At 46.4% G+C, this 10896-nt stretch overlaps 1 protein-coding gene across 5 annotated transcripts; it reads right to left on the bottom strand.

Annotated features, from left to right (window-relative positions):
- Positions 1-492: 492 nt before the first annotated feature.
- LOC124676618 lies at positions 493-6403 on the bottom strand. Of its 5 annotated transcripts, XM_047212655.1 has the most exons (4): positions 6335-6403; positions 6060-6168; positions 1062-4261; positions 493-944 (listed from the first exon to the last, which is right to left on the bottom strand). In XM_047212655.1, the coding sequence occupies exons 2-4, from the start codon at positions 6090-6092 to the stop codon at positions 941-943; spliced, it is 3237 nt and encodes a 1078-aa protein (XP_047068611.1). In that variant the 5' UTR covers positions 6093-6168; positions 6335-6403; the 3' UTR covers positions 493-940. The 5 variants fall into 5 exon arrangements, with proteins under 5 accessions (XP_047068611.1, XP_047068613.1, XP_047068616.1 ...); XM_047212657.1 differs by lacking the exons at positions 6060-6168; positions 6335-6403 and adding an exon at positions 5055-5122; XM_047212660.1 differs by lacking the exons at positions 6060-6168; positions 6335-6403 and having other exon boundaries at positions 1062-4065; positions 4172-4552.
- Between the last annotated feature and the right edge of the window lie 4493 nt (positions 6404-10896).

Below are 10896 nucleotides of genomic sequence, written 5' to 3'. Positions count from 1 at the left end.
CCCACAGCGACAGAGGCACCCTCGCCAGTAGCCATGGCAGCCGCAGCCCGTCTCGCCGCCGCAGGATAGCAGATTTCTCGTACATGAGGAAGCAGCGGAGGGAGCTACTCTTGCATAACATGGCCGTACAACTCAACTTTGTTTTTATGTATTTCAGAAGTTCAGATCATTCTCTCTTCTTTCCTTCATGTAAACATGTAGCACAAGACTACAACTACGAAAGGATTACTATTTCCTATTTTTTGAATCAGAAGAGGAAAAGAGATACGGCACATATCCCAACTTAGCTTATGCATATATCTTGATAGGTTTAGAGAAATAGAGGTTTCGTGCAAAGGATACCAGCAGGTTCAGGCTTTCATTTACTTGCAAAACTATAGTGCAAGCTGAAGTTATATTTACGCACGATCTGCTTGCACTGGTAGTGACTACTTAAATTAGAAACCAGAAACTAGAAATAGATCCTGCATGTAACATAAACGGGCAGATAAATGCAACAACCGGCACACATGTATATCTGTTGCTAATGTGAAAACCACACCAAACAAAGATGCACCAAAGTTCGATGCACACAAATAAACTGCTTCTTAGTTCAGATACACACCCATTAAACACTCAGATAAGTAGTTGCACGCAGGCACACACACATTAAACACTCAATCGCAAACCACACATATCAGCCAGCCCAGTGTGTACTCAGGCGCGAACCAGACTGCCTCTTATTTCAAAGCCACACATGAGGTTAGAGCCACCGTAAGCTCACACCTGACACAACACACGATAGTACGTAGTTAAAAGCAATTGATCGATGGCCATCACGCCTGGAATTCTCCTTCAAAGCACACAAGCAACCCACACGCATACAGCCGCAGGAGCATCCATCACTCTGAATCAGCAAGCTATCCCCATGGAAGAAACACATCTCGATGAAGTGCAGGAATCACCTAGGCAATATGAGAGATGGAGAAACTAAGGGTGAGCATCTGATCTAAGCTAACTCCGAGTATGCATTCAGTAATAGAACTGACAAAGAAACATGAATATGCAGACGACGAGTATACCTGAGGACGGATGTCCTGGGCAGTTTCTTCTTGTAGTAGCGCGAGTGCACTGGTGCCTCGAAATGGCTCGGGTGGTGGCCGGCCTCGACGCCGTCCCACTCCAGCGCATCCCACACGTCCTTCTCGATCTCGACGGTCGGCTTCTTCATGCCTGGACCACGGGATTTGTTCATAGCCGGCAGGCGGCTCAGGCTCCAGCAACCTCTGATCTTGATGGTCTCCAGTATGGGCGCAACCATCATCATCTCGGATATCTGCCGCAGCGTTGGCAGGTCATGAAGGTAAATGGCGGTTAACTTCGGGAACGCTACACCGTTGGTGGCTATTTCCTCGGGGTACCATCCGTCCAGCACGAAGATGTGCTTGAGGTCGCCGCAGTGGATGATGTGAAGGGTCTCCAGGCTGGGGAAGGAAGAGACCCAGACGGGGAGCATGAACTGGAGCCTGGGACAGGAGCTCAGGTGTAGGTGCTGCAGGTTTCTGAAGCTTTTAGTACTCGTTACATTGATGTGCGAACCTTTACTCCAAATCTGGCGGGCCATCAGGAGATCGCACGCCCAAAAAGTCTCCAGTGTTTCAAATCCAGACGACCCCGAACTATTCCCTTGAGACCCCCAAGGGAATACGGTACCCAACTTGGGACACCTCTCCATGCGGCACTGCTTGAGCATGTTCCAATATCCCATGGGCATACTACCACTAACCGAGACATCATGCACATGCAGTGACTCCGCAAACCATTTCATTATAAAAGCTAAGTTACGATCATTATAGTTATAATCATTATTATTATGTCCGTCCAGTGCGCTCTCCAAGCTGCGGCCTCCTTCACCGATCTCAATATGATAGTCCAAGTTGCTAGTCGGCGGCTCTGGAAAAGCCTGCATAAGGGGGACGGCGCTAACCATGCTAAAGACATCCATGTATTGGCTTCCTGGAGGTATACCAGATAGCTGCATGCTCACTTGATCACCGTGCATGCTAGTCTTCTTCTTGCAGAGTTCTCTGAGTTGAACAGACCCGTTATGTACAAGTGAGGATGTGACATGGATATTAAAATAAACCTCCTTAAGGCCGTCATCTCGTGCTCCCATAATCATCGGAGGGCATAGGGACCAAGCAAGCCTTGCATCCTCAACAACAGCATGCACCTGCAACCGTAAGGGTTTATTCTTGCTAAGGGGTGGCCGAGGACGCACCGTTCCAGCTCGCGTGTCTATGCATAATAATTCCAGGTCAGGCTTTGTGCTATACAGTATCCACCGTTTGCCCCATCCTATTGCACGAAGGTGCTCACATCCTAGCAGAAATAGCCGTTTGAGCCCTGGAACTTCAACCACCATGGTTTCAAAGTCAAGAACTTTAATTGCACTCCCGGAGAGGTCTAACTCGACCAGATTTGGTAACCCGCGCAGGAATAGACTATCCAACCTTGTGCAACCTTGTAGGGAGATTCTAGAGATATTGTTGGAACCATTTTTATTTGATCCAGTGGATGAACTGATTTTTTTTTTTCGAAATGGAGTGGATGAACTGATATGTTCCATAGGTTGCTCAACATTTGGTATCCGTCGACTTGGCGGCCCATAAGCATCAAGTCTGAATGACCGTAGCAAGTGAGGGAGCACATCAGGCACAACATCTTGAAGCTTAGTGCAACCATCTAGGACAAGCACATCAAGGCTACTCACTTCTGATAGGCTGCTTGGTAGAACCTCCATATTACTATTGCCCGACAAATCAAGTATCTCTAGCTTTGTCCTGCCAAGGAAGGAATTGCTTGTGTCTAATGAAATCTCGGGTTCAGATCCTGGCTTGATTATTCGGAGCCTCTCAAGGTTAGGTAGCCGACCTTGTAAGTGGGTTGTGTATTGCCAACAAATGAATCCCTCTATATTTAGTTCTCTGATGTTGGTCATCAGATCAATATTTTTTATAGATAAGATCTCATTCCATTTTGTGTAATGTAGGTCTAGAACCCTCAGCAAATACAAACATACCCACTCAGTATGATCTTCTACTTCACATGTATTGTTATCAGTACAGTGGTCTAGTCCAAGGAATTTCAAGCTATGACATTTTGCAAAAGGAGGTGATGCAAAATTGAAGGCGCAACAACAAAGGATTAGCACACCAAGGATGCTGGAATGTTCAAACAAACCAGTTGGCAATGCTAGCAGTGGTTCAGATCTTTCAAATTCCAAGAAGAAAGATGATGTCTGTGCAGGAACAATTTGCATACCATGTAGTTTTGTATCCTTTGATGTCATTGAAATCCAACGGTATGGTCCTTCTTCATACACATCACCATCTTTAACTCTCAGAAAAGGAAGCTTCAAATATTTCTTGAACTTTCTAAGCATGTAATCAAGTAGATAAGCATCACCCTCCATACTTATCTTTCTTCTCAGCACATTACTTATCTCCCTTGATATGTCCACTTGCAGAATCCCATCACATATCCAACAATTGAAAGCATGACCAGCCCAATCATATTTAGTGGTGGTAAGAAAGCTGACATGCAGTAATAGTTTGTACAAAAAACAATCTGAGACCACTGTAGGGTCGATGCCTGGAGCTATGATGGCGCCCTCTTTACACAGTATTGCATAAAATTGTTCATTCGTTAAATTCACTATCCCCTCATAAACCTGCAGATTGGCTCGTGTCGTGATGTCGTTTTCTTTAAAGATTAACCGCCTCCTCCCAGATGTCCATATCAAAAGGTTGTCTTCAAACTTGCCAAATCGAGGAACACCGAAGCCATATAAAACAATCTCTTCATCACAACCCTTATGGAAAAGCATCACAAATCTACTATCCTTCAAAATATGATTAATTTTTCTTGACACAGCTGCTATCTCACCCCGTGATCTGTCATGAACTCCATAAAAGTCGTCCTCTTCATCCTGCTCATCTATAATAGCCATTGTCGAGCAATCAAGTTTCAGTTCCTCTGCAATTGCCCTCTGCATTGATCTTCTACTTCTCCATTCTGAAGAATCTATAAGAATTATCCTGTCAAAGCATAGTTTTGGAATGGCTCTCCTAGAAGGAAGCAATTCTGCTATGGATCTCAGAACAGAGGATGACCCAAGTCCACTCCATACTTGAATATAGAAGACTCTTTGATCCACCATTTTCTGAATATACCCAATTATTGCCTCTGCGGCACCGTCAACATCTGTGGCACTGGACCACTGGAGAAAAAATCGCGCTTTAGTTAGACCATCTATGAATATTAAGTAAAATTATATCAATATATAGTCTGAGCATATGAATGAACAATGGGTGTGTCAGTGAACAAACGAGTGGGTGTTAGAACTCTCATTTCCATTAGATCGACTGCTTACATCTGGGGTAAAAGCCAAGTATAGCTGGCGGACAAACTGCTAAAGAGGGCAACTCTGAACACTGAAATAGCTTGGTTGTGGAACATACCGCCCCCGCGTCGCCCTCCTCTGGCGACACGGGGGGAAACCCTAGCGCCGCCAAGGTCCCTCCCCCGCATCGCCGCCGCCGGAGGGGGCACCGGCGAAGCCGCGCGCTCCTCAAGGATGGTGGCGGCGGGGCGGTTTCTTCTCCGCCTCCGCGTTCTTCCCTCTCGTTTCCCGGCGCGGAGGGGCACTGCAGGCGGCAGTGGTGGCTACGGGCGGGCGCGCGGCGGCCCTGGCGGTGCTGCTTCGAGGGGCAGCGGCGGTGGAGCCTGCGGTCGGCAGGGGTGCGGCGGCTGTCGGCGCCGGGCTGGCCCCGATCTGGGCCTGTCGGGCCACGGCCGCTGTTAGCGAGGCGGGGGCGAGGTGAGCCTCTGCCTTGCGGAGGTGCAGGGGCGGGAGTGTGGTGGCTTCTGCGGGGAGGAGATGCAGGTGGTGGCCGCTGGTTGGGGAGGCCCTCCTCTTTCGGCTGGCGTGCTCCGGTGGCTAGCGAGGATGCCGGGGCGGCGGCCCCGGAGCGGCGGCTGCAGCTTTGGGCACGGCCTGGCAGGGCATTTACCGCGGTGAGAGGTGCAGCGGTGGATCGTCTTGCGGTGAAGATCGGTGGTCGATGACATGGTCTTCTGCCTCCCGGCGGCTCCCCAAGCTTCGTGTTCGGATCGAACTCCGGGTGAAAGTCTTAGCACCGACTCCGGTCTATGCCAACGACGGCGGCGCTTTCGGGCATCGTTTTCCTTCTTGTTGGCGTCGTTGTGGAGTTCCAATTTCGACCGACGCGAGTGGCTTCAAGTTCTCCGGGTAAAAACCTAAGCTTCATCGGGAGCGGGCAACGGTGACGGACGCGTCATTACCTTGTTGGAGGCGTCGCCTTGGAGCTCTTGGCCTTTGCGGTGCGACGGGTTCTCGACGGTGAGGTGGTTGGCTATGTGGTCGAGGGCAGTGGACACCGGTGCAGCGACCTTGGACTGTGGTGGTGCTTCGAGGCGGGCGCCTCGATCTCCTTTGCGGCAGTGGCCCTATGGGGCGGGGTTGTGGCGCTGCTTGGTTTTGGGTGGCGTTTCTAGGGCTGCGTGGGCGGCAAGGTCATCGACCCGGCTGGTTCATCTTCGGGCTATGCGAAGGTCGTCCTGGTTGCTACGTGGGGGCGGCGGCCTCGAAGGCAAGGTGCTTGGGTGGCGACTTGGAGATGTGTGTGGACAGCAAGTTTGTCGACTCGTCTGGTTCGTCTTCGGGCAATGCGAAGATCGTTATGGTTGGTACGTCGGGCGTGGTGGCCCCGGATCTGGAGGTGTGTTTGTTGCTTGGGTGCTTGCGTCATGTGGGTGATGGGACTCCTCGCTTGTGCGGTTTTTCATCTCGATTTTCCTTATAAACTGGGCAATGTATGGTTTTTGACCCGGTTTTCCTTATAAAATGGGTCATTCGGTGCATGGCACTCTTTCTATCTAATCGGACGGCAGTCGACTGGGCTTTTTCTAAAAAAAAAAGTATAGCTGGCGGAGAGAAAATCATCTGCTGTTACTCAACGAAGGAAAAAAATGCACTACTGCACAATGATTCATACCGGTCGATCAACATGCGTGTGCAGTTCCTCCATTGAAGACCAAGAACGAAGAGCTTCAGCGAATTATTCAATCCATCTAACCCATCACGGGAAGATTTCTGGCCACTGCCTAGATAAACAAGAGCAATGATAACACCGTAAGTTTGTATACCAAAGGCACTCCCGGCCAAAAAAAGAAAGAACACTGCAGTTCCATTCTATGATTGAATGCTGCATGACAAGGTTTCAGGGCGCCAAGGAAGCCGCACAATTTCCATACATCAGAAAGTGCTTACCTCAACAATAGGTAGCCGCAGCTTGATTTCAACAATTGGAAGCAGCACAGGTGATCTGCTTCTAGTAATATGGTGCGCAGGAGCAATATGGTCTGTCGCTCGCGCTCTCTCGAGTTTGGCCTCCGGCCGGCCGGACCACGCCAAAGTGTCTATGGCCGATCCCTTGCTTGTTGTCTCCCTAGACTTCTCCTGGCTGTGAATCCTTTGTTGCCTGCTGCTACATTTCCCTTTCTCTTTACCAAAGCCAAAGCGCGCATAATGACGTCCACATGCTGCTTTCTTCTGTCTTTCTTTTTTTCCCCAAAGATGACTCAAAGGGCTTTGCGAAATTTTAGTTTGTGATTACCGCTGGCTGTACGGTAACGACTATGGAGTGTTCACTACGAATGAGACAAAGCTACACGATCGGACGTCCCACGCCATATGCTCGCGCCGTAGAAGCCCGAGCTCTCGTGCGATGCAGGCATGCAACGGATGCTGCTCTACTCATCTCCATTTGCGCTGAAAGCAAAATACGCGGGGGGGGGGATCAAGCCACTTGCGTGAACATTGTTAAGACACCCAGTTTCCAGTTGCGTGGTTGCTAGGCCTATGTCCAAATCATGATTGTTGGCATCATGTGTCTTATGTATTATCCAGTCTGCAACGCCGCCACGCATATCGTCTTCGGACCATCAGAGTAGATAAATCCTAATATTTTGTTTCCCGGTTACTGTAGTGACTTTCATGGGTATATAACTATATTACAAGTTTTACAATGGTTGGCATTTTTAATAACCGTCCACCCACCCTGATCCTATGGTGGTAAATAGACGGAACTAAACTGATGGAACCAAAAATGCGGGACCGGAACCAAAATCCATGGGACCGGAACCTCTAATATATTTTACGAAGATTATAAAAAACGAACGTCCTTTAGAGCGGTTGAAGCATCCGATTAGACTGTCACGAATCTTGGTAAAGCTGTAAACCCACTCATCTTCCTCCTATGATCGTATCTTGAATTCTTGATCCCACTCATCCTCTCTAGGTGCCGTCGTTTCTCCTCTAAATCACTATGGTGATATCTTCGCCTAACGAAGTGGCGATCCCCCGCGTCGATATCGGGATGACTGTACGGAGTGGGGCGGATCCGCGGCCGGGAACCTGGGCTGGCCGCCGGTGCTAGGCGAGGAAGGATCGATGGAGATTGGGCGAATCCGTGGCAGGCGAGGAGGTGGGGCGCCAGGGAACCTGGGCTTGCCGCCATCTCCTTCCATCACCACCTCCAAGATTGGCTCCCTCGTTGACGTCCAGACCAGCAACGACCCATCTTCTGCTACCTCGACCAGGTAATTTCACCCTCACTATTTTCCATGGTCTGTTAAAAGGCCACCCAACATTCTCCTTTCTTCATCAATTTCCCGATGGATGCCCTGTTCCACGTATGCTACATTTTGCGAACTGAAAATGATTCTGAAGTTTTGTGTTGCCACAACCTCTGGTCTAAAACTGAGAGTTCAAACTGACATCCATTGAAGAATTGCATCAGTACATTAAGTTCTTCACAAGCTCGTTCTTAATTTAAGTAGCGACTAGGCACAAGCCCGTCTAGTTTGCATAAAGTCATCAGCCACACAAGGAATGAGAGCATTTATCTTTACAAGAGGAAGTGTGTTTTCTGTTTTCAATTTCAGCTGAAGCATGATAGTGTCCCTGTAGTTTCTAATGAGTTTATCAGTTTGATGCCAAGCTCTGGTTCCAAAAACCACTGCATTGCTGACAACTTTTCTTTGAAAGTGTGACCCATTTGGTTCATCGAGAATCTTGCGCAACATTTGAAAGTATTTTTTATTCACATTTCTATATAGCTGCATGATAGAAAATCTTTATTTTCCAAGACTAGTTCTGTGCAAGGTGTAGCAAAAACTTCGAATCTTACTAACAAAAAAGAAACTCATCAATCTGCAACATAGCGTCTCTCAGGCACCCAATATGAGCACCATTATCATCTGCTGCTGGACCTCCAGTCCTTGATCGCAAACCGGAGCACATGATTCGGTATCAGACTCCTCCTCTACAACCCCAGGTTTTTCATGGTAAATTGTCCTTCATGCTCAGCCGTGCTCCGGGCAGGCGCCCAGCAGTAGTAGCAAATATGGGCGCTGGATCTTAACTGCACCTCAAGTTGTAGCATGATAAGAAGTTCAGAAAACAAAACAGCTCAGAAGACATAACATGCACATAATTCAAACTCACCCCTTAAATTGGGAGTGTCATAAAATTTCTCAACGTAGTTCGGTAAACATAACCACTTGGTTTACGAAGCATGTGGAAAAGAGAATTTGTGTTTTCGCAAGTAAAATAGAGTAACTCCTTCTGCAACTGCCGTGATCCACAACCTTCAAGGGAGTTCATATGCCGAAAGTTCGCCTCGTATACTATTCCATATGTTCCATTGCCGATCACAATATCACTTGACAATGATGAAGTCGCAGCTTGTATCTGATCTAATGAGTACCTATTATACTCGGTAAAAAAGTTATCCAGCAATTTCCTATCGTGTTCTGTTATCGGCATACAGATCAGTTATTTTTCCTTAGGTTAAGTTATTTATGCTGATGATATATATTTATCCTTACTGACTTGCTGTTTGATAAGATAACTTCCACAAGAGTTATGTTTTGTTATCTATGCATGGAAACTCAAACTTAGTTGCCAAGTGTTTGGTCGTGTCTGCTAATTTGTGTTTTGTACTATTGTAGTTTAACACTGCCTTTGCCGGTCCCAAGCCCGGATGAGAAAATGTGGAGGGAACTGCAGTTAGCTCGTTTGTATCAGCATTCTCATGGGGTCTCCGGATGTTTTGGATATTATATAAGTTAGTTAATTAACATATTCTGAAGTTTGGGATGCAACCGTTCAGATTATTGTTCTGGTCACAAAGTGAAACGTCACACAATGCTGTACTGTAGCATATGGTTCAAACTTTGTAATACACGGTTAAAATCTAGACAAGTGTAGTTGCACTTGAGTAACATAACAAAATTTTATGGTTCCAAAGGGAAATTATATCAACAAAAGAGGATCAAGAACTACAATTCTCTAGAAATATATGGTTTAAATTCAGCTCTTGGTGTGGAACGTAGTGACAGTAGGAAATGGAATTTTTCACTTACAGTGCAAGAAATGCAGCCAATTATTGAACATTATAAAATTTGCTGATGAATGCTGCTACATGGTAAAATATGACATGTCGAAGTGCAGGTAATGAAACTTTGACTTTAATTAGATCTTCAAATGAGCAGGAGCCCATATGGCGAGGACGAGTGGAGATGCTCTGATTGTGCAAGAATGCAACCATTGGCAGATGCCAATAAATAGAATAAGAAATGTTTTCTTCTTCAATCTAGGATAGGAGCTTGGAGACACTGGGTACAAATCTGGTGGAGGCATGACACAACTCTCACCGTTATGCATCTTGGGAATGCCCAACGCTTCCCGAAAGTGAAGGTCGATGGGTCCTTCCGGAACAGAATCTCGGATTGCACAATGCCCTTTGGACAAGTTCATTGCAGTACTTCACGCCCCACAACATTTAAAACAGAAGTAGAATATCATAATGCATATAAATCTATTTCTAAAACAGAAGACATGGACTGTGATGTTAAGTGATGACAAAGTTTCAATATAGCAGCTTTACCATCGACAAAATAAAAATTTACAAAGTTTCAATTCATCAACACCAAAAGTTTACCAGTTTTACATGATGCCTACATAATCTGACAGCTATATCACCTACTCACTATTCCAACAATGCAAAATTACAACGCGGATGCAAATTTGGGACTTGTGTGCACCAACACTGGCGACCAAAGAAGTTTCCCAGTTCAGCTCCTGGCTCTTGCATCCAAGATAGTCTCACTATCTGGCCTCTTATGTCCCAGACAGAATAATGGCAGCTAAAGGACTTCGAGCTTAATCCGCATTTGTAACACTGAACCTGCACTATCATTCTCACGTGATGGCATTTATTCCACAATGGCGAGATGCAATGGTTGCGAAGCCATCTGTGACAACATGGTTGAAAGGAGAAGACTGCGGACTTCACAATAGAAAGAAAGCTCTTTCAACTTCTGGGAAAGGCTAACTCTAATCTTGCATATGTTATCATCAGACTAGGCGTTTTTGACAGATACGCCATCTATAATGGAAGTGTCACACTCCCCCTCATTCTCAGGTATAAGTTCATATTATCAGTTAGCCTACAAAGAATTTCACCGATCAAATACTGATATATTCAACTTGTCAATCGCAAAGAAACCCTGCACCTTTCATAGCATTATCAATGATCACCTTCATAGCATTATCAATGATCACCTTCATAGCATTATCAATGATCACCTTCATAGCATTATCAATGATACACCAATTGGTTTCCAAGGTAACTATTGGACTGGATACAGAATTACAGATACAGTTGAAGTCTTTAGCGGCGGAAATGCAAACCATAAATACAGGACTCGAGAAAGTGGAGCAAGAACTAACTATATAGTTTCAAAAAAAAAACTAACTATATATAA

The sequence above is a fragment of the Lolium rigidum genome, chromosome 7 (assembly GCF_022539505.1).
Source record: "Lolium rigidum isolate FL_2022 chromosome 7, APGP_CSIRO_Lrig_0.1, whole genome shotgun sequence".
Taxonomy (NCBI): Eukaryota; Viridiplantae; Streptophyta; class Magnoliopsida; order Poales; family Poaceae; genus Lolium; species Lolium rigidum.
The sequence above is the reverse complement of the archived record's forward strand: the minus strand, read 5'-3'. Positions and strand labels throughout refer to the sequence as shown.